Raw genomic sequence first — 23,754 nt, 5'->3', positions numbered from 1 at the left:
GTTTTGTAATCAGGTCGTTAAGAATCCTGCAGAGTGATAGGATTTTGTCTTTTCTCTCAGCTTCGTAGGTCTGTATAGTTTATACCCTTTTAGTTTAAATGTGGTACTGTACAGTGAAGGCCCACACTCTCTTCTTTTTTGGTTTGATTTGGTGGAATGTGGCCTCTGCCAAATTTAGAGATTGCTTGTGTTTTTCCCTCCAGTTGCAGGAAAAACTCTTTCTCAGGCCCATTTTCAGATTCTTAGGAGAAAAAAAATTGTTCCTGTTCCAGTTTGTATCAGCAAACCAGATGCAATTGCATTCAGGATGACAAAGTTATAAGTCACAAAAATGGCAGTTATTCCTCACCCATGATGAAACCTGGTATGCAAACAATCATTAAAAGAAGTTATAATTTTAAAAGATTTGGAGTAATTTTCCCAGATCCAGTGTAAAGGACCAAATTGTGGCCCAAGTTTGATATTTCGCTTTGCTGGGGTTTTTTTAGTTATAGGGTTCTAACATTCTTGGTATCTCATTGATAATTTTTTTCACAGCACTGGTGGTCAGACACCCCGAAGAGACCTGGAAAAGGTGCTGACAGGAGAAGAGAAGTAAGATTTTTTTATTAATTGTTCTTCTTAGACTTCATATAGAAAATCTTCTGCTTATTGCTTTAAAAAAACGGCAAATGAAACGTTATTTTTACCTTGGTGGGGGGATGGCTTTCAGATTAACATTTATTGAATATCCACAAACGTGGTGGTGGTCTAGAGGATGTAACATTGAGAAATAGTTCATTTCAGTAAAGATTTTGTTGCTGCTTGCTATGTGCTAGATTGTGTTGAGTTCTGGGAATATAAAAACCAAAAGTGGCCCATGCTCTTAAAATGTCTATAAAGAGTTTTTAAGTAAAGGGGAGAGTTTAAGTAATGGTATGGGTTATCATGCAAAGTCTGCTTCAGGAATAGCAAGTAGACTGAAGTGATTGGGCAATAGTGTGGTACCTGAGATTGTACAAGATGAGTTTGAGAGTATAGATGTGGGCCAGATTTTGAAGGGGTTTAAATCAAGTTGTGGAATTGTCACTTCTCTTTGTGATTCTATAGAAAGTGGACATAGATATGAAGTTGTCAGATTTGATTTGGAATGCTGGTGCTGGTGGTATCGTGGTGCAAGGTGGGTTAGAGTGCAGAGAAGCTGAAGGCCGTGAAACTGAGGTACAAAATTGCCAAGAATTGGTGACTTTGTGGGTGAGGAGTTTGACTAATGTTGAAGACACCAGTTTTATCCCAAGTAACTCAGGCAGTGGTATTACCATTTGCCTAAATAGAGAGGAAGAGTAGATTTGGAGGACATAGGTGCCTTCTGCTTTGGGCATAGTAAATGTGAGATGCCTAGTGAAATACTCTTACAAATATCATGTATGATACTTATAATGTAAATATCATGGGTCTAAAACCTGGATTTGGGGCCAGAGACAATAGATTTGACAGTTATTTTCACAGAAATGATTGTGGAACCAAGGAAGTATAGAGTAAGAAATAAACCACACCACTTTGAAAAGGGTGTAGCCAGTGAAAGTGAGTGAGTAGGTGTTGCTCTGCATGCTGGAGGAAACGCTAGAGGAGAATGAAGAGGCCGTGCTGGAGAGGGGTAGCTGCAAAGGGCATGGGCCATTGCAGAGGCTACAGAGGAGTTTGTGCAGTGAGTGCTGGCAATCAGGTGGCACCCAGATTGCAAGAGAGGGGGGAAGAAGAGCTAGATAGCACTGGTGGTGTTGATTTGTGGATAGATTTGATGATGGGACAGATGGCAGCTTTAGGGGAGAATAGGTTATGAGAATTTTCTTTGGCTAGCCACTTAATTTATTCCTGTATTTGAAACTTACAGAAGCTTGATATTAAGAATAGATGAAACTTGGGGTGCCTGGGTGGCTCAGTTAGTTAAACTTCTGACTCTTGATTTTGGCTCAGGTCATGATCTCAAGGTTGAGAGATCAGGTTCTGCACTGGGCATGAAGCCTGCTTAAGAGTCCTTCTCCCGCTCTCTCTGCCCTCCCCAACCCCTCACTTTCACACTTTCTCTCTCTTTAAAAAAAAAAAAAAAAAAGATTACACTCCATACAAGGAAATAGAAATGAATTTTTTATCCTCTTCTCCCACTCCAACCTCCCCCCACACAGACACACATATACCCACTCTCCATTTACCAATAGAGTAAATAGTTACCTAAAAGTTGAGTGATTTGAATGCCCAGATGTTTATAAATAGGCTTTACTTTTGAGGGGTGCTAGTCTTAATTTAGTCTTAAATTTATACATAAAAGTAACTATGTCACACCATCAAATGCTGGCAAGGATGTTGAGAAACCAGCTCACTCATACCTTAATGAGTAAAATGATACAGCTCCTCTGGATAACAGTTTGGCAGTGCATGTAAAGTTAAGCATGTAACCACCATACAACCCAGCACTTGCAGTCCTGGACACTTTTCCCAGAGAAATGAACACTTAAAATTGTGCAAAAACCTATAAATGAATATACAGCTTTATTCATAATAGTCCAGAACTGGAAACAATCCAGATGTCCTTCAGCAGGTGAATAGTCAAACTGTGGCACATTTGTACTGTAGAATACTGCTCAGCAATTAAAAGGAACAAATACTGATAGATATAACAACTTGGATGGATCCTCATGGGCATTATGGTTAGTGGATAAAGCCAGTTTCTAAAGATTATGTAGTGTATTCCATTTATTCTTGAAATGGTAAAATAAGAGAAGTGAACAGATTCATGGTCACCAGGGCTGGGGGCCGGGGCAGATGGAGTAAAAGGGTGGACGTGTTTTTTAAGAGGGCAATAGGAAGGACCCTTGTGGTAAATACACGAACCTACACTTGTGATAAAATTGCATAGAACTAATAAACACAGAAACACACAATGAATGTGAGTAAAACTGGGGGAAATGTAAATAAAAACTGATGGACTTATATCAACATTAGTATTGTAGTTCTTGAATAGTTTTGCATCTTTTACCATTGGGAGAGACACTGGATCTCTCTGTATTATTTCTTAAAACTACATATGAATCTGTGATTATCCAAACTTTCCAAAACAAGAAGCAGAAATTATTGTATTAATTGCATATGTAATACACAAAAACTACTTTGAGGGCATACTCAGTTTTGGGGGATCATTTTGGCTACCAGATGTTTCATCTCACAAGTGAGACTGTGAGGAGCTCGACCAGACCAGAGAAATTGGAATTTGGGGTTCTGATGTGGGAGCCAGCCTTGGAAAGGAGAGAGGCTTGATTATATCTGAAGCTGAAGGGAGGCTAAGAGAACTCCTGAAAATGCAGAGGAAGTTGGCTTTGAGAGGGAAGTAGAAGAACTTTTAGAGTAATGTGAGTGATGGTAAGGTCAGCTGAGATAGCAAGAGGGCAGATAGGGTGACCTGGGGAAGCAGAAGAAGTTTGAAATACCTGTGCAGCTGAATCAGCTGGACCCAGCTGTTATTGGCTACAAAATAGTATGGTTTTCTTCCTATTCTCAGGGCCCTCAGACCTGGAGATCCTGGATTCTGTGCCCGAGCAAGGGTCCCCATGCCCTCAAACAAGGACTATGTTGTCAGACCTAAGTGGAATGTGGAAATGGAGTCATCCAGGGTAAGTAAGTGAGGAGGGAAATAGCGAGGTGGATCTCAAGTGGAAGTTACTATTTTGTCTTTTACTTTACATGTTATAACTTTTAACAGCTCTTGAGGTTTATCTGATTTATTAAAGAGAGGTGTTTTTTGGTCTCTTAGCTAGCCAGATCATTGCTTGTGAGCTTTACTTCAGACTTAAAGCAACATTATCAGTCCCTTTATTTCAACTGAATCTTGAAGTCTAGAGTGTTCTCATGCAGTCATTTTTTTAGAACCATGAGAAACAGAACTCTCTACTTCTGCAATCTACCCCTTCCTTTCTCTTCAACTGTTTTAAGTAATTCTGTTGTGAAATATTTAGGGTAAACACTTCCTCTGTCATCACTGTAAATACTACTCCGCGATCTTCATTGCTCCTCAGTAATCTTTTTTTATTCTCCATTCAAACTACTCTTTCTAGCCTGGTATTCTTAAAAAGGGCCTAAGCCGATTGGAAAAGCATAAGAGGCGATTTGCAGAACAGAAACGACTCAGCAAAGTGCACCGTGCTGTCAAGTTCAGCATTGAAGGCAACAGGATGCCCCTGTAGTCCTGGCCCAACCAGAGTGTATCCGGGAGGTATCCCCAAGGAAGCATGCTCTGTGCATGAGCTTGAATTGTCAGCAGCTAGAGTGAAAACAAGTGTGCGTGTGCTTTCCTAACCAGAAAAGGCCCAGCCCACTTCTAGTTACTGAAATAATGAGCTTAACAAACACTTCATGACTTTCAAGTTCTGTTGAATATTTAGAAATCGAAATGGAAGTCACTTCCTTTATTAGTACCCCAGAAACTCATGGATAATTAATTCCCTGATAAGCATTTTGATCTTCCTATTACCCATTTTTATTAAAAAGTCTTTTTTAGGGTCCAGAATCATAGTGGTCTGCATTACAAGCATGTAAAGTGATGAGTAGCTTCTTGATGGAAGGGAAGTGACTTTTCCTCCCATTGTCAGTGGCTCATTAGTGTGCATTTGAGGGGACCTATTGCGTAAAGGTTTCCACTAAATAGTTAAGAGATAAATTTGATTAATACTTATTTAATACATGGTTAGAAATGAAAATGTTGGGACCCACCCTTAAAGTCACACTCACTCCCTGCTGTGCTCTGAGATGAATAGTGTTACCTTTGTAGCAGTGTGCTCTTGAGAGTCTGAGTGTGTTGCCTTCCTTTTGTGACTTCTCCATGACCGCTGCTTGGGCAGCTATTTTCATGGACTACACTCACCTTTGTGCCAGTTCATTTTTTATATTAAGCTGCAATCAAAACAAAGCACACTTTCCACTTACTGAGAATAAATGCAGGTAGAAGAGCACTACTTCAGTGCCAAGAACTTTTTCATACTTCCTTCCCCTTTTTTGTACTTTTACCCATATCCACATCCCTTGATATCCCTTATCTTCCTCAGCCACTTCTCTTTCTTTTTACCTTTCCTTTTTCCACTGTCTTTTCCCCTCTTGCTGTCCCAGTCACTTAGGTTTGAGAATTGAGAACGGTAAGACAGAGAAAATGTAATAAAAAAAGTTTCAGTGGCCATTCTTCTTTGGAAGCCTAGTTGTGTCCTGAAAGGCATGTGCCTGTTTGCCAGTGTTGCTGGTTCTGATCCCATTCTCCCAGTAGGTGCTGGGCAGGTGGGAAGAAGTGGCCCAGTCTCCTGCTAGAGCAGAGCGGTGACTAGCAGACAGAGAGGCAAGTTCAAGCTGCTTTCCTTTCCTTCATCCCAGCACTCCCGAGATCATAATGTGCCAGTACTATCTAGGTCCAAGTCTAGGCATGTTTGGGGGCCTAGTGGTTTCATGTTACATTTTAGGGTATTGTCCTTAAACCACCTGACACTCTTTTCCTGTTCAGGAAGAGTCCTTACGAATTCACTCAGGGCTTCCACATTGCAGACACTAATGAGTATTATTAGAAAACATATTTTCCAGAAGAAAATTTGAGTAAATGGCTTTCAAATGAAACTCTTTGTTTTAAATGTCATTTTTATTTTTGAAAGTACATAAGTAAATATAAAACACTATAGAATAACCCCATCTCAAAGCCCCGCTCTTCTCAAAGTCCCCAGTGTTAACAGTTTGTTGTGTTAAATGTATTCCCAGTAATGCTTCAAATTTTTTTGTGGTTATAATTACAGAAAATTCTGAGGTTAGAAAGAGAAATCAGCCACCATTCAAAAGCAGTTTGTTATATTTTTTGCCCTTTTTTTCTATTGATACTTTCATAAAATTACACTGTATATAATTCTGGTAATTTCCCCTCATTAAACCACCTTATCATTTGTCTTTTATATTGGCTGCATAATAGTCTATCATGTGAATATATAATTTGTTTATTTATTCCTCTATGGTTTCTGATTTTTCACTCCTAAATAAGGCAGTAACCTACACTACATTGTATATTGAAATGTTTATTCCATGGAGTGCTTTTAAGATAACAGTAAAATGACAAACGCAATGTATGTTTTTATATAAACTTTTAAATGCAGAAAGCACAAATAAAGTTAACGTCACTTGTAATTCCACCACACCTTAATATTAACATTTTGGGCTATTTCCTTTTTGTCCTTTTTATATTGTACATACACATTACTGGTTTTGTGGTTTGGTGTTTTTGTTTCAACTTTTATGCAAAATTGTTGTTTCATACTTTGGTGGATTTTTGTTTTACTAAATATGGTAAAATTAATTTAAGTAAACATTCTTCAGTGACTTAATATTGTGTCATAATACAGTTGTGCCATAGTGTTTTTTTTTTTTTTTTTTTTTAAGCAAACCCATCTTGCTAATATTTTAAGCTACTTTTGGTTTTTCACTGATGAAACAGTGCAGCATACACTCTCAGTGTTCTAAGGAGGTGTGGTACAGAGTTGAATTAGGAGAGAGGTCATTGAATTTGGCATGTTAGGTACTAAATCTTTTGTGTTCTCTGACTTGGGGAAACTAGGCATCTGCCAGCTATAAGTCTAAATATAAATAGGAATGGATCAGTGTGACCTGGGTGTGTCCCTTTTGTGGAGGCTAGAAGGCTCAGATTGTTAGAGAGGTGCTGGGAGATGTTTCTAATGGCGTGTAAAGCTGCTGGGAGTTAGGTAATTGGTGGAGATCTGAGTGGGTAAGGCTTCTGATATGGACTGACTCTAAGTACTAAGAATCAGGGCATATCTGAAAGGTCACATGTTTAGGACTATCCAGAAAATCTGGGGATTCGATAGGGTGATAGAAGCATAGCTCCTTCTCCTCTGATAAGGAATGTTTTTGCTAACTCAGAGTACTAGTGCCAACTGTTAAATTGACATAAATATTTGGACTTGGGATTGTTTTAGAAAATATAGGGTGGATGATCACTCTTGTTCAAGACTGACTGAGGGTTCCTTGCTTCTGTCTGAGGGGTATGCTGAGTTCTAGAGGTGAGATAAGACTTGGGAGGCTCCTCAACTCAACATCACCACACTGATAACTGACCCAGAGTGTCTCCTTCTGGGCCTTGCCTTCTTTTAGCAGTCTTGGAATTGAGCTTCACAGGTGATTCAGTAATAAACATCTGGAGAGAAATAGAAGATCTTGTCCCTTTTTATACCATTCAACATTCTTAAGGATCGGAATTGTCAGTAACACTATAGTCAATCAGAAGAGTTTCCCCTGGTCTTTAACTTTTTAAGTGGCAGACCTCCTCAGCATTTCTAAAGGTCAGTTTCTTAGAGATGGCATCCTTGTAAGACCCATAGTCGTTAAAAATTAAAAAAGAAATAATCTAACAACCAAACCTTTAAACATATATGGCAAGCAGGAAGAGATGTAAAAAGTAGTAACACCCTTGGATCAAAAGATTTCATTTGCTTTTTTTTGTTGTTATCAAGTGTACTTATTTAATATAAATCTAATTGGTTCCAAAGTAGTAGTAATAATAGTAATAGCTGATACATATTTTGAGCACTGACTGTGTGCTAGTATTTGACACAATTATCTCATTTACTTCTCCTAGCAGTCCTGAAAGGAGGGGCCTGATTTGCATAGGGCTCTAGAACTCGCTGAAGCAAAGTGGGGATTCACCCCAAGTCTGAAACTAGAGCTTCAGCACTTAATGGGGTTCGCTTTACTCATCCTCTCACCTCATTCGTTATGCTTAAGGCTTTTTCTCAGATGACTTCCCTTGCCTTAGAAAATCACTATTCTTCATGCCAGCACTGCTGGGAGGTGAATATCTGAAGTGGCCAGCTCCATGTTTGACCTTTGAAAGGGAAAAGCATATAGTCAAAATGTAAGTGAATGGAATTGGGGGGAATCATAGTTTAAATTTTCCCCCTTTCATCTAGGAGGTTTCTGTGGACTGAGGCAGAATTTTAAAATAAGACACAGACAACTGTTAATCTTCATTGAGAGAGTTTAATATGTGCACATTGCTAACACTGGTGTGTACACTTCATCTTGTTCCTGAGGTCACCAAAGCATATTGTGATTGTTACAGAGATTGGAGCTCTTCTGACTGTTAACTTGCAGATAAAAGAAGATGAAAGACAAAACTAGATTTGTGTATTTCAATAATTTGCTCTTTAATTTTTACCCCACTCTTAGTTTCAGGGGACCTCCAAGAAGGGTATCAGTCGACTGGATAAGCAGATGAGAAAGTTCACAGATATCAGAAAAAAAAGCAGATCTGCACACGCAGTGAAAATCAGCATCGAGGGCAATAAAATGCCATTGTGACCTTGCCTGGGATGTGTCCCCATCTCTAAGAAATGCGCAATGGACTCTTTGGAGAAAGAAGATGATATTTAAAAAATTTTTTTATTGTATCTGTAAATGGTTCTGCTTGTATCAGATGTTGTCATAGGACTCACATTTCTCTCACTTGTATTTAAAACTGTTTGTTGTGTACTTTGTACAGAAGAATACTAGTCATACTTCTATAAACTTTACACAATAAAGTTCCATTCTGGTTTTGGGGGGCTGTCTCTTCATTGTCTTAGAGGATGTATTCTCAGTGGGGGTGAAAATTGGCTTTTGGTGAGAGAAAAAAATCTTAGCTATTACAGTGGTTTGTGACCCTTCCATCTTCCATGTTCATCCTTCCTGGCCATAGTATATAGTAAGGAATTTGGTCTCTGTCTTGGATTCCTGATAAGGAACTTCTAAAAACCTTTGCATTTTCTGGGTGATAAGAATGTTTTTGTGATTCTCATGAGGTGACCTGTTAGGCCCTGAGGTAGCTTTAGGATGGAGGACGTCACCAAAAAGATCTACCATGTAATTCAAGGGTTGGGATTTGGGGCAGGCCTGACGGGTTGGAGTGAGGGGATTGAGTTCAGTCATGTGCCCAATGATGTAATTGGTCATGCTTGAGTAGTGAGATCCCAATTAAAAACTCTGGACATTCACGTTCACTGGGGCTTCCTGAATGGTGAGCACACTGATAAGCTGAGATGGTGATGTGCCTTCATTCCACAGAGAGAGGGTGTGGAAGCTCTGTTTACTGCCAGAACTCGCCCTATGTCTCTTCATTTGGGTGGTCCTCCTACTTTGAGTCCTTTATAATAAATCATAAACATAGTACTTCCCTGAGTTCTGTAAGTCATTTTAGCAAATTCTGGAACCAAAGGGGATCATGGGAACTCCCAGATTTGTAACCAGTCAGTAAAAGTGGTCATGGACCCACTTGAAACTGGCATTCAAAATGGGAGCAGTCTTAGGGAGGACTGAGCCCTTAAATCTGTTGAGTCGGATGCTAACTCAGGTGGTTAGTGTTGGAATGAATTGCACTATTCTAGTTGGGGTTGAAAGAAAATACAAAATCTTACTATTTCTCGTCTTAGGGAAATTTTAATTACTTGATTTTAATTAAATTACATTGATGTTTTCTCATGGAAAGGCTGTTGTAATGAAAAAAAAAGTTGTGAAATACTTCCTTAGAGGAAATGTGGATGTAACTGAAAATCACTGTACACTTACTGATAGCAGTTTGGCAGTTGGGTTAGGGGTAACTATAGTTTATGGCTATATTGTTCTATTTTTGCGATACTTTAAACTTAATAGTCTCTGCAGATTTAATTATGAAAAACCTCTGTTTAGTCAAAATGACTAAATTCAAGAACCAGTAAATCATTTTAATTATGGAAATTCTGATACAAATTGGAACAGGGTTTTTTGACAACACTGATTTTCAAAAAATCTTGAAAGTAGTACTTGCCATAAAAGCCTTTGAATAGCCAAAATGGCTTGAAGTGTATGCACTTACTCAAAAGGTCCTCTCAGGATCTCTGCATTTACTTTTTTTTTTTTTTTAAGATTTTATTTATTTATTTGAGAGAAAGAGAAAGAGCATGAAGTGGGGAGAGCAAAGGGAGAGGGAGAAGCAAACTCCCTGCTGAATGGAGTTGGCAGGGGAGCTCCAACCTGGGACTCTGGGATCATGATCTGAGCCAAAGGTGGATGCTTAACCAGCTGAGCCACCTGGGCAGTCCTGCATTTACTTTCAACAAGCTTAGCACGGATGGGGCAGTGAACTGTAAAAGGCAGGTGCATAAAAACGTTATCAGGTGATTGCTAACTGCTAGGTGGAGGTGGAAACAGTACTTTCTACAGTCATTTTGCTTTATATAGATAGCCTTAAAATAAAAAAACTTGTGAGAGCAATAAAAGTATAGCCATCTATTGAAGCAAATGTAGAACCTGGTCATTAAAAATTCTAAACAAGAAAGGTAAGAGTAAAAAAAGATTTAAACTTACTAATACAGTATTTTGCCATTTGATGGGGTAAGCTCCAATTATATGATGATTTCACTGATACGGGCTAAAACATGGTGCCAGACAGTAAAGGGATAATCGTAAGTAAGGAATTCAAAATGATTTAGGAGGTTCTCTTAATACTATGTTGAAGAAAAGACTGTTTCTGTATAAATGATCTTTGGTCCATGGGTTAAAAACTCAAACCTCAAAACAGAATGTCTTTTTTTTTTTTTTTAATTTTGGAAATTTTTCTAACTTAAAATTATGTTGCAAGAATGGTAAAATAAACTCCCATATACCTATCTTCACCTATTTTAACCAGTTGTTCACATTCGTAGCATTTACTTATACATGTGAGTAACTTGTTTGACAGCTTGTCTCTTGGTCACCAAATGTTTAAACATATTTCTCTCCATAGAGACTTTTAGTTTGTTCCATTGTTGGTGGTGGTAACTTTGACTGCTTGAATGGAGTGATGCAGAATCATTTATTCCCAGTTAAAAAAATTTAATTGTTGACTAAATTATTTTACATTAATTATGTATAAATGTAAAGTACACATAGAATTTAACATCTTTAAGGACAGTTTTTAAGTGTACAGTTAGTGGCATTAAGTCCCTTCACTTTTGTTTGCAGCCATCAACTGCCTTTCATCTCCAGAAATCTTTTCCTCTTAAAAAATGAAACTTCCGGGACGCCTGGGTGGCTCAGTTGGTTGGACAACTTCCTTCGGCTCAGGTTATGATCCCGGAGTCCTGGGATCGAGTCCCGCATCAGGCTCCCAGCTCCACGGGGAGTCTGCTTCTTCCTCTGACCTTCTCCTCGCTCATGCGCTCTCTCACTATCTCTCTCTCAAATAAATAAAATCTTAAAAAAAAAAAATGAAACTTCCATTGAATAGTAACTCCACATTCTCTTCCTCTGGCCTACCCCTGGCAGTCACCATACTGCTTTGTCTCTGGTTTTGACTACTCCCATCTCATATAAATGGAATCATACATTGTTTATCCTTTGTGAGTGGTGTACTCACTTAGCATAATGTCCTCAAGGTTCATTCATGCTGAAGCATGGGTCAGAATTTTCTTCCAAACATTTTAAACTGAATAATACTGTATTACCTGTGTATACCATGGTTGGTTTGTCCATTCATCATCTGTTGATGTATATTTGGGTTGCTTTTACCTTTTGACTGTTGTGAAGAATGCTGCCATAAATATGGGTGTGCAAATATTTCTTTGAGACCCTGCTCTGAGTTCTTTGAAGTATATACCCAGAGGTGGAATTATTGAGTCGTATGGTAATTCTGATTTATGGAACTGCCATGCTGTTTTCCAAAATGGCTGCCCCATTTTACATTCCTACCAATAATCCAGAGGGTTCTAATTTGTTCATAGCCACATCAACACATATATGTTTAGTTTTTTGGGGGGTTATTTTTGGTTTTGTTCTTGTTTTTTTTTATAGTAATCATCCTACTGGGTGCAAGATGGTATGCCATTGTGGTTTTAATTTGTATTTTTCTAATTAGTGACATTGAGTATCTTTTCATATTCTTAATAATGCTTTTGATACCTTCTTTGGAGAAATACCTATTCAGATATTTTGCCTGTTTTTAAAGTAAGTTTTGAGTTGTTGGAGTTCTGTATATATTCTGGATAATAACTTACCAGATGAATGATTTGCAGATATTTTTCTAATTTTGTGGATTGCCTTTTCACTCTTTATTCCCACTTGGCATCCTTGTAAAAAATCATTTGACCATATATATATAAGGGTTTATTTCCGGCCTCACTTCCATCAGTCTGTATGGCTGTCCTAGCATCAGCATGACACTTTTGTTTTAGGAACAAGAACCAAGTTTTTCACTTGTTTATTTCTTGATTTTGAAGAATTCCTGGATGGTAGGCTTGGCCTGAGACTCTTTGCCATAGTTTTTAACCATCGCAGAACTGCAACCAACTATGTGGGATTTCCCTCTCTGTTCATAGAGGCCTACCCATTTGTCTAATTTCTTATTGTCATCAATCTTAATTAGATTGATTTTGGTGTTCAGCACAAAGGGCCTCGACCAACTTGATATACATAAGCTCATCACAGTTGGGTGCAAGCACACGATCGGCTTGGCACTTGTCTAAGGCTTTGGTGGCTTTGTGAATTTCATATGCTAGGCCTTTGTGGATGAGGGTGGTTTTCCACACCTCTTGTATTAACATCCATTACACCTCCAGCAGCAATGCCTTCCTAGGCCATGGTCGTGGGCCAGTGTAGAGCCCAATCTTAGGTGTACCTGAAGCCCCGCCTCTGAGCAACTTGGTGGCGGCAGGGAAAGAGCATGATCTTGTTTTGACTACTACGGCTTTGTAAATTTTGAAATCCGGAAGTGGGAGTCTTCCAACTTTGTTCTTTTTCAAGATTGTCTATTTGGAGTACTTGGAGACTTCATATGAATTTTAGGAGGGATTATTCTGTTTCTTCAAGAAACATCATTGGGGTATTGACAAGGACTGCGTTGGTTCTACAGATCACTTTGGGTAGTATTGACATTTTAACAGTATGAAGTCTTCCTGTCTATGAACACAGGATGTCTTCCTGTGTAATCTCTTTGATTTCTTTGAGCAACATTTCAGCGTATATTCTATAGACATTTTCTTTGTAGTTATGGCAGTTAATTTTGACATCTTAAGTTGTATTTTTAAGTAATTTCAATCACAAAAACTTTGTAGTCTACCTGCCTTTATATTATTGATGTCACAAATCACTATATGTGTATATACACACACATGCACAATATATTATATATCTACTAACAGATTTATAGTTATTTTTTACACTTTTCTATTTTAAATCCTGTAAAAGAAGTTATAATACTGGGTTTTATATTCGTCCATGTATTTACCTGTGCTGGAAAAATTTACATTTTTGTATGGCTTTGAGTTACTAGTGTCCTTTCAACCTGGAGGACCGCCTTTAGCATTTCTTGTAGAGCTTGTCTCTGTAGCATTTGTTTATCTGGGAATGGCTTATTTTCTCCCTCATTTTTTAAAAAGATTTTATTTATTTATTTGACAGAGAGAAATCACAAGTAGTCGGAGAGGCAGGCAGAGAGAGAGGAGGAAGCAGGCTCCCTGCTGAGCAGAGAGCCCGATGCGGGACTCGATCCCAGGACCCTGAGATCATGACCTGAGCCAAAGGCAGCGGCTTAACCCACTGAGCTGCCCTCTCCCTCATTTTTGAAGGATAGTTTTGCCAGATAGAGAATTCTTGGTTGATGGTTTTTTTCTTGAATCAGTTTTATTATATCATCTGACTGACTTCTGGCCTGCAGAGATTGTGCCCTGGGAGCCAGAGAGGGACCCCTTTACTAGTAAAATACAATTTTGGGGGAGGGCATCAGATTAACCATTGTTTCCAAATTGCCTTCTCCCTACCTACCTGTATACTACTATTCCTCAGGCAGAGATTGTCAGGCCAAGCTCCATACTGTTGTTGTGATCTTCCCTCTTGTGGTAGCAGAAGTCTTACAGCCTCAGATGCACAGGTAGAATGTGGTGTGGAGTGAAGTGAGTATGGATTACATGTATATAAAAGTTGTGCTGAGATGTTAGAGCAGTCCTGAGAGGTGGAATTGTGTAGTGTTGACATGGGCTGGAAATGTTGCAAAAATGCCCATGATTCTATAGCAAGCTATCTCAAATTGGCTGATTTTGGTACCATTGAGCTCCACATGTGCATTTCATATGTTTATTGTTTGTTTGTTTGTTTTAAAGAAAGTGGGGAGCTGTGTCAGCATTACCTGTATTTTTACTTTTAAGCAAGCTGAATACATAAATGTAAAGATCTGACAAAAACTTGGGGATCATAGTTTGGAAAAGGCTTTACTTACAAGATTTTTAGAAATCTTAACCCTCAGTGGGTTAAGCCTCTGCCTTCGGCTCAGGTCATGATCCCAGGGTCCTGGGATCGAGCCCCACATCAGGCTCTCTGCTTCGAAGGGAGCCTGCTTCCTCCTCTCTCTCTGCCTGCCTCTCTGCCTACTTGTGAGCTCTGTCTGTCAAATAAATAAATAAAATCTTTAAAAAAAAAAAAAAGGAAAAAGAAAACATTCTTACTGCTTTGGGGCACCTGGGTGGCACAGTTAATTAAGTGTTCCGCTCTTGGTTTTGGCTCAGGTCATGATCTCAGGGTCATGAGATCGAGGCCCTCATCTGGCTCCAAGCCCAGTGTGGAGTCTGTTTGAGACTCTCCCTCTCCCTCTGCCGCTCTTCTCTTAAAAATAATAATAATAATAATATAAAAATATTCTTGCTGCTTTCAAGCAGGATTTGAAGGAGCAACTTGTGAGAACAATCCTCACTCTAGGAGATGAGGGTTTGGGTCTGTGCTCCCCAGGACTAGCTCAGTTCTTAAAAAGCCTGGGACCCTGGACATTTGTGTTCTTTCCATGGTGGAGCTGCAGTTATGGATGCACCAAGGGAGGCTCAAAGTGTGTCAGACCCTAAGATAACTAGTTACTCCTTGGGTTTATTTGACTAGAGAGCAATGGGTGAGGCTTTAAACAAACTACTTTGTAAATGTTTTATGATGATGACATGTTTAAAAGACAGTGGATTGAAAGTAAAGAGTCAGAGTTTGGTCTCCCAAATTGTGTGGATCTCTTTGGGTTGGGGAAATCAGTGCTCATGGTTTTGAGAGGAGAAAAAAGGTGTGAGTTTATGCTTTCCTGTCCTTTGAATTTAGAGAAGGAGTGATTTTTAAAAAAAAATTCTTTTCTTGTGATTTGAGAAAGAAGTTACTTTTTTGGCTAGAGATAGTACAGAAATAGAGTTCTGCACACTAGTTCTATGTGAGACCAGCAGAGGTCAGTTAAGTGCTGGCCATTTTTTTTTTTTTTAAAGATTTTATCCATTTGACACAGAGAGATCACAAGCAGGCAGAGAGGCAAGTAGAGAGAGAGAGAGAGAGAGAGAGAGATTGGGAAGCAGGCTCCCTCCCCGCCAAGCAGAGAGCCCGATTCGGGGCTCGATCCCAGGACCCTGAGATCATGACCCGAGCCAAAGGCAGAGGCTTTAACCTACTGAGCCACCCAGGCGCCCAGGTGCTGGCCTTTTGAAGAACTTACCCTGGTAGTTGACCAGTGTAGTTATGGACAGCCATTCCAAGCTGGTCTCTTCTGAAACCCATGTCAGGAGGAAGTAGGACCAAATCAGAGTCCGTGGGCTCAGAAGGGTCAAGGGCCACATCCATCTGGTTGTCACCATTCAGTTTGTTGAGCTGACCTAACATGGCACTTCATATTTTGACATTGATTATACTTAATTCTATGAGATGTTATTGTCCCTGCTTTACAGATAAAGGTAATGGTGCACAGAGATCAAGGTGCCACCCAGCTGGTGAGTGGCAGAGCCAGAATTCAAGGTCAGGTCTGAATGCAGATCCCTGGCCACCTAAGCAGCTGGATTTTTTTTTCCACATGAAGTATTTGGTAGTTTTTAATTGTCAGACTTGTAGTTCTTGGCTTTTATCTTCTGGACATTCCTAAGTGTTGCTATTCTGTTTTTATTGAGGAAGTCAGAGAATCTTGAGGTGGAAAAAGTCATTCAGGGGTTTCCTAAGAAATAGTGTTGTTTAGTATTATATATATATATATATATATTTTTTTTTTAATGTACATGATCATTCTATTTAGGATTTAGTTATTACATACATTCCCTAATACAGAAATTCCAGACACTGGTTCATACCAGGTATGCTGGTGACATCCAAAAATATGGAACGCTTCACGAATTTGCGTGTCATCCTTGCGCAGGGGCCATGCTAATCTTCTCTGTATCATTCCAATTTTAGTATATGTGCTGCCGAAGCGAGCACTAGTATTATATTTTAAGAAGGATCAAATTTGGTAGACTTTCAGCATCATCAGGTTATTCTTAGAGCAGAATTTGGAATGAAATTGATTCATATCAACCAATTCCTTAAAAAAATTTTTTTTAAGTAAAACTGTGTAAGTCCTGTGCATGTCTCTGCTGGAAGGGAGAGGAACTACAGCTGGGCCTCGTGCCTTCTTGGTGATCAGTTAATCACCCTATTTAGGTTTCACATAAAGGCACTGTTATCTTTCCATAAGTGAGAAAAATGTGTTCAAAGTGAAATGACTGCCCAAAGTCATACTGTAAGTAGCAAACCATCCATGGATCCAGAGTCCATTCTTTCTGCCTTCAAAGCTTTCAGTTATGCTGCAGTGTTTTCTGGGTGAAATACTAGGATTTAAACAGATGCTTAGAGTTTTTGTGTTGAGCCTGTAGTTGTTCTTGGATCTTGTTTAAACTAGTACCATCTAAAGTGAATACCTGTGTCCATTCTTTTCCAGGTTTTGCTGTTACCACTCAAGATACCATACCTTGAATAATACAGGAACACTGAATAAGGTTATAATAATACTCAGGACACTGATAAGGTTAATATCCCAATGGCTGGGGAAGGGCTGAGATTCAGCCATACTGCTAAATAGTTCGGTGATAACCTCCTTCAAATGTTATACTACGGATGTCTGTTAGGGCTGAGGATCCTGGGGAAAAGTCTTGAATTCTGTCCATTATTGGGTTTGATTATGGATAGGACTTATGGGCTGAAGTGGCCCAGGCAGAGGCCCACCTGCAGAGATCTGGGAGCCCCAAGAGAAAATTCACTGTAAGAGAAAAAGCAGTCTGACAGGGCAAGCCCCTCTTCGCAAGAGGATAGAATGTTGGAGGCAAGCTGAAGGTCCCAGTATATCCTGAGTCTGTGGGTGTGAACTGAGCTGTGGTTGATGGATGCTATAATGCTGGAGTTCAGAAGTTGTGTTGGTCATCCGTATGCAAAAGGAACACTCTAGCCTCATAGCCCTTCGGAGTCCTGGAATGGCAGCTCCTCTGGCCGGCCAATTTAGGGCACAATGACAGGAGTGGTCCTCCCTCCTGGGGTACATCTGTGGGATCATCAGGCCCAAAGCTGCAAAAGCTTGACCTAGAGGCCATAGCAACCCACTTAGGATCATATGCACCCTTAGGATTCCTAGAATATTTGAGAAGGAAGGATTTTCCTTGAGGTAGGACTCCCTACATTTGCATAGATGAGCACACAAAGCCATTGAGATTCAGAAATTAACATGAAACAACTTCATTTGTACTCATGGCTGATTAAGGCTAGGAAAGTTTTCCTTTCTGCTACATTTTAAAATGGGTAAGTGAACAGGATTTTTGAGACACTCAAGAAAGTAATCAATTAGTATAGCTTGTATCTTCATTAAAGACTCTGGGCGGCACATGGCCCGTGGTCTGTACTCCACAGCCCCACAGCCACTCTGCTGTTGTGTCATGTCACTCTTCCATTCACTCACTGCTCTCCAGCACCCACTGGCCAGCTTCTCTTTTTGAATGTGCACCCAGCTATTCTGAGTCTGGATCACATTTTCCCGCCCTGTCTCCTCAAATATCCACCGACCTTGCTCTCTCTCTTTGTTTGGTCTCTGTTCAAATGTCACCTTGTTGGTGACACCTTGCCTAACTTTCTTATATGAGAAAGCAACACCTCCCCTCACTTTATTTTTCCCTGAAACACTTTGCACTAACTTACTATATATTTACTTGTTTGTTATTGAGTGTACCTTTCTCATTAGAGTGGCAGCTCCATGAGGGCAGGAACTCCATTAGTTTTATCTATTGATGTATCCCCAACAACCGGAACAATGTCTGTGACATAGTATATACTCTGTAAACTTGATTCATGAATGGACCCTACTGCCTGCCTGCCTTCATTCATTAATCAATTTATTCAACAAACACTGAACCCTGTAGGTGCTACATATCCAACACCTTGTAGGTGTAGTTGGATATACTGGATAGCAGAGGACCAAAGGTGAACAAGCTAGCTTCTGTCCTCAATTAGGTCACAATATGAGGAGGGACACAGAAAGGCAAACTTAACTAGAAATGCATTGTACTGAGTTTACAGGGGGTGCAACAGGAAAGGATCAAGAAAAAGAGGGCAGTGTTGAGTTGATTCCTGTGGGTGAGGATGATTACGATGGTGAGTGTTTCCTGTGTGCCATCTCTCCGTTAAACAATGAATACAGTATCATTTAAGGCTGTTAACAGTTTTCTGACATAACTGCTAATATTACCTTTATCTTAGGGTGTTGGGCTCCCCGCCGAGGGGAGGAGGCGCCCGGGCCAGCCGGAGGCCTCTCCTTGGGGCTGAGCGGGATGGTGAGTGTCGCAAACCCGGAACACACCCACAGAAGACACCGGGCTCGGGAGGTCTGTCGAAGCAGGATCTCGCTTTATTGAGCAGGGCAGCGGCTTATATGGGGTGAGGGAAGGGAAGTGAGGTCAGCAAAGTGGGGGCCAATGGGGATGTGCCGAGTCGGCAGGAGTTGGGAGAGACACGCCCTGCAGGGGGTGGAGACTCGCGGGAAACGAAACTGATGGGAAACCGAAATCGCCACTTGGCGCCTTTGTGGTCGGCCATGTGGGTTCCCGATCCGGAAGAGAAGGCCACCCGGCGCCATCTTAGCCTCTTGGGGCCCAACATTAGGGATGCAGAAATAGGCTCAGAAAGCACCAAGGTTATAGAGCTAGTACTTGGAACTGAGATTCAAACTTGGCTTTTTCTGGTTCCAGATCTCAAGCTGTAACTATGTGCTGGGCAGACAAGCAGGGAAGACATTGTGAGCAGAAGGAACACTCTATCCCAAGGACTGAAACCTTACCATGTGTATTCAGGTAACAGCAGAAATTCCAGGAAGTGTGAAAAGAGATGAGGTAGTAGGAGTGTATGACACTGAGAAGGTGGCCTTAGAGGACCCAGGTTTGCATACCTGTTCCTGATTCCTTTCTCTTTCCTTCTTCCAGAGTAGCTTGCTTTTGCTACTGTATTAGGCTTCTGAATATGCTTCGATCTGAAAGAAAAATTTCATGGCCGAAGCAGGGGTTAGTGTGGGCAGGGGTTGACTATGTGGTTGTAGTGTACCTGATGGGAGATGGAGTTCTTGAGTAGGATAGTAACTTTGTGAATGAAGGGGAGACAACAGGAAGATCTTCGGAGAGAGAACTGCTGGAGCTTGCTCTGCATTGGCTGTCAGAGTCAGAGAAAGAAGGTGCTACACCTGGGTGAATGAGGTGAGAAAGAAGGTGCTACACCTGGATACCATTAATGAGGACAGAGCATCTAGGGGAAAGCTGCATGGAAGTGGTGAAGATGAAGGGTGAGGGTGATCTGCTGTACCTGTGGCTCCCTGAGGAAGGGAGATGCCCCGTGCTGGTCTGGGTGCATAAGGCCAGAGCTCCAAGTGGAGTCACAGAACTGACAGACATCAGCTACTAAGTAGGTATTCAAATTGCTGCCAAGAAAGATAAGCGCTAGACTTGGGATGGAATCTTTGGGAATGCCAGATGTGAATGCTAGGAATCTTCTCAGTATGGACATCTTTGGATGGGTATTATGTTGTTTTCAGATCATTTGTTCTGACATATCATACACATATGTCTAACCAACCAGGGAAGTTTTGGACATTTTTCTTGGTTTAAAAAAAGTATTCAAGGGCATGAGAGGTCTTGCACCATTTTCTTCTGTAAATGTCTGAGTAAAATGGCAGGTTGGAAGCCCCTTCAGACTACTTGGCTGCTTTTTTTCCCAGTGGCTTCCACAACCCCATCTGGAATCACAGCCACAGTGATCACCCTTATCCATGAAATGTGATCAGAAACTTGATATAAACCCTTTTGCCCAGCTCACAGTACTCACTAAGTGTCCAGGTGAAACCCAGTCAGGGCTCCCGGCCGTTACCCCTGCAGGAGCCCTTCACTTCAGAGTGGTAGCTAGCACAGAGCACACTGGTGGTGAGGATCTTGGTTGCAGACCTTTGCCACGTGCCTATGTGCACAAAGGGCAAATCTACATACAGGAGGATGCAGGGAATAGGGCCAGGGTAAGATGGAGAGCCCCAGCTACTCACAATCTTTGTTCTCCCCTCCTTGGTCAGCGGTGTCCCAGGAGAAGGCAGAGGGAAAGAATGAATTTGCCTTACACAACATCCCAGCCCAGGTAGCACAGGGCCACAGTGGTACTGATGTGGGGAAGGGAGTGGGACTCTTCATGATGGTCTTCTTTTCATCTGCTCACTCAGGCACATATTGAGATCACTTACGGTGGCAGGATGGGAATGAGAATGAAAGTGGCAAGAGAGGGTGCTTTGCGGTCACATGACCCCAAGTCCTGTGCCCCTTCTGCCTCCTGTGGGCTATGGGGTCTAGGGCAAAATTCACTTCAACTCGCTAAGCCTTGGTTTCCTCCTCCTTGAAGGCATTGATGCCCACTGCAAAGAGAGGTCATGGAGATGAAAGTGCTCAGGATGTCCAGCACACGGTAAGTAGCTTAATAGGTGAGCCTACCTCATTGTGATTATTTTTCAGTTTCCTATGTGTTTTCAATCCCACTGCTTAATTGAGCATTGGGTTTGGTGATATGTGGCTTTATATTTCCTTTACCTCAGCTAGGAACAGTATAAGGATTACATGCTCAGGCTCTGGAGTTTGCCCAGACCTAGCCTTGAATCCTGGCAGAGCCAATTGCTGATGGAGTGAGAGTCTTCTCATGCTCTGGATAATGGAAAAAAGCTCTCTGTAAAATTGAAGCTGCAGCTGGATGAAGATGGAAATGCTCTCTACAGGCTCAAGCCTAACCTGGCCCTGTGGAGTGTCATAACTCCAGAAGGAAAGGGCCACATACCTTGCAGCTATGTTAACTTGCCAAAGTCCCCAGCAGGTCTCATTTCTTTCTCAGTGGGGATTAGAGGTAAGGTGGCCAGCACTCACAAAATGAAAAAATCAAAGGTCTCTTTATGAATGGAGTGGGCACAGGGCTTAAAGGAGCCAAACAGTGGGCAGTCTCAGTCTATGGCCCATATTCACATACTTGTTTCTGTATGGGGAGAGCCCAAAGCACCCAATGGGCTGAGCTGAGTACACTACTTCCAGAAATAGTATATGCCCCTGACAAACATTTTCCTAAGATTTATATTTTTACCAACTCCTGGTTGTGGGTTAATGGGCTCACCAAAAAGTTCTATTTGACCAGAACTTCAGCAAAATGTGGGATGAGGACTGGACATGAACCAACTCTGTGATTGTGTCCACTCATCATCCAGCATTTAGCTAAGCAGACTGCCTACTACCCTCTGGAGAGAAAGGCACTGTCGTCTGCCATCCAAGTACTTTGCTCCACTGATGACACTAAGGAACAAGTCTGAATCTGCAATGGATACCTGTGGGATCGAACTCATCATCCCAGACTGGCCAACACAATTTGGACAATGCCCAGAAGACATTCCTCTACTGCTGGGTGCAGATGACTCGGACTTCGACCCCTACTCTGTTGCTATATGTTTTCCTTACCCAAGTTCCTGTCCTTGCCGGTGTCAACTCCACAGCCACTGGTGTATGTATCATCACTTAGTCCTAGATCACTTATTGGCTGCTGTAGGAAGTGGGTTCTGCACACTTAACACATGTTGCTACATGTTTTAAAGCTAGCCAGGGACATGTATTAAAGGGGCATGTCCCTTTAATAACAGTTTATAGATTAAGCAAATTGAACAAATCGATTTTCTAAGTCTTCTGACAGACTGGCTGCAAACGGGCTTTGAAATCCTTGTTTTTATTTTCATTGGATGCTGGAACTTCAAAATGCTTTTCCATGGGCTCCAAACTAAAGCATAATGCATTTACATATAACTAAAATTATAAAGCAACGTGGGCCCGAGGGATGGATTATTATTATGAGCCAAAGATAACTTCTTGTATATTGGCCTTCTGTTGTTTAACTTAGTAATAGCAGCCTGGGACCCATAAGCACAAAAGCCTGCGGATGCCAAACTCAAATTTTACCCCTACAAGAGTTTGAAACATAGCTCAAATAAGCAGATTTTTAGCCATTTGCAGGCTATCTGGTATGTATACCCCAGGAAACCACACCTAACCTCTTCTAGCCATAGATAAACCCAGCAGCTATAAAGCTGTTCATGTTCCATGTTCCAGAGACTCTAAGTGTTGCTACTGAGTGATATCACCTAAACACACAAGCACTCTCTCTCTCTGCTTTTCCTCTTCTCCCTTTGGATGGACAGTTTTATTCTATGAAGGACTTCCTCATCACGCCAACCTGTCCAGGTGTTAGTCAAATACAGTTCACTATGTGCTACTGCCACCTGGTGGTCATATCTTTTTCCATGCTCAACCCCCAAATCCTCCAACTTGCTTTAGCCTGTCTAGACATTTATCAGTTTTATGCATCTTTTCAAAAACTAGTTTGGGGTTTTGCTATTTTTCTCTGTTGCTTTTCTGTTTTCTTTTTTAGTTGGTTTCTGCTGTAATCTTTATTATTTCCTTATTCTTCTTAATTTGTATTTCATTTGTCCTTCTTTAGTTTCCTAAGGTAGAACAGCAATTACAGATTTGAGATCTTTCTTCTTTTCCAAGCAGAGATGTTTAGTGTTATAAATTTCCCTCTAAACAGTGTTTTCAGGGACGCCTGGGTGGTTCAGTTGTTAATCATCTGCCTTCAGCTCAGGTCACAATCCCAGTGTCCTGGAATCAAGCCCCACATCGGGCTCCCTGCTCAGTGGGCAAGAAGCCTGCTTTCTTCTGCTTGTGCTCCCACACTCGCTGAATCTCTGTCAAATAAATAAATAAAATATTTAAAAAACAAAAACAAAAAACACTTTCAGCTGTACCCCACAAATTTTGATACATTGTGTTTTCATTTTCATTCAAGTCAAAGTACTTTCTCATTTCCCTCTGAATTCATTTTTTGACTAAGTATTATTTAGAAGTGTGTTATTTAGTTTCTGATATTTGGGAATTTTCCACATTTCTGTCATTGAGTTAAATGTAATGCCATTATAATCAGAGAACATACTTTGTATTGTATTCATACAATACAAAGTATTGTAACCGTATTTCAGTGTAACCGTATTCATTGTTTTAGCACCACACCCAGTGCTCCATGCAATCTGTGCCCTCTCTATTGCCCACCACGTGTTTCCCCAACCTCCCATGCCCTCTCTATCACTGCCTCAGAGAATCTTTTTTTTTTACTGTTGTATAGATTTTTTAAATTAAATTTATTTATTTTCAGCAAAACAGTATTCATTATTATTTTCACCACACCCTGTGCTCCATGCAATCCGTGCCCGATATAATACCCACCACCTGGTACGCCAACCTCCCACCCCCATGCCACTTCACACCCCTCAGATTGTTTTTCAGGCAAAGACCCTACCGAAAAGGAGAACTTCAGACCAATATCACTGATGAATATGGATGCTAAGAT

General features: G+C 40.8%; 1 protein-coding gene, 1 long non-coding RNA gene, 1 other non-coding gene and 1 pseudogene across 8 annotated transcripts in view; 2 read left to right on the top strand and 2 right to left on the bottom strand.

Moving 5' to 3' along the window:
- IWS1 (interacts with SUPT6H, CTD assembly factor 1) overlaps positions 1-8,610 on the top strand; it is a 40,210-nt gene extending 31,600 nt beyond the window's left edge. For 4 of the 6 annotated variants that reach the window (XM_032353978.1, XM_032353977.1, XM_032353975.1 and 1 more), the window contains exons 12-14: positions 538-594; positions 3,536-3,647; positions 8,239-8,610. In XM_032353978.1, coding sequence (XP_032209869.1) covers positions 538-594; positions 3,536-3,647; positions 8,239-8,370 — 301 coding nt within the window. In that variant the 3' untranslated portion in view covers positions 8,371-8,610. Of the gene's footprint in view, positions 1-537; positions 595-3,535; positions 3,648-4,088; positions 4,476-8,238 lie in introns of those variants that run through there. The other 2 variants (XM_032353976.1, XR_004288322.1) reach the window with 2 other exon arrangements.
- Positions 8,611-12,259: 3,649 nt separating this feature from the next.
- On the bottom strand, positions 12,260-12,639 carry LOC116596805 (annotated as a pseudogene).
- A 3,511-nt stretch (positions 12,640-16,150) lies between these two features.
- LOC116597949 lies at positions 16,151-16,257 on the bottom strand. The gene has a single exon (XR_004288863.1). It is a non-coding gene; the product is annotated as a U6 spliceosomal RNA (small nuclear RNA).
- Positions 16,258-16,276: 19 nt separating this feature from the next.
- Positions 16,277-22,916, top strand: LOC116596806. The gene is made up of 3 exons (XR_004288321.1): positions 16,277-16,843; positions 19,047-19,148; positions 20,728-22,916. It is a non-coding gene; the product is annotated as an uncharacterized LOC116596806 (long non-coding RNA).
- Positions 22,917-23,754: the final 838 nt, after the last annotated feature.

Source organism: Mustela erminea, chromosome 8 (assembly GCF_009829155.1).
Source record: "Mustela erminea isolate mMusErm1 chromosome 8, mMusErm1.Pri, whole genome shotgun sequence".
In the NCBI taxonomy this organism is placed as follows: Eukaryota; Metazoa; Chordata; class Mammalia; order Carnivora; family Mustelidae; genus Mustela; species Mustela erminea.
Note: the sequence above shows the minus strand (reverse complement) of the source record. Positions and strands in the feature narration are given on the sequence as shown.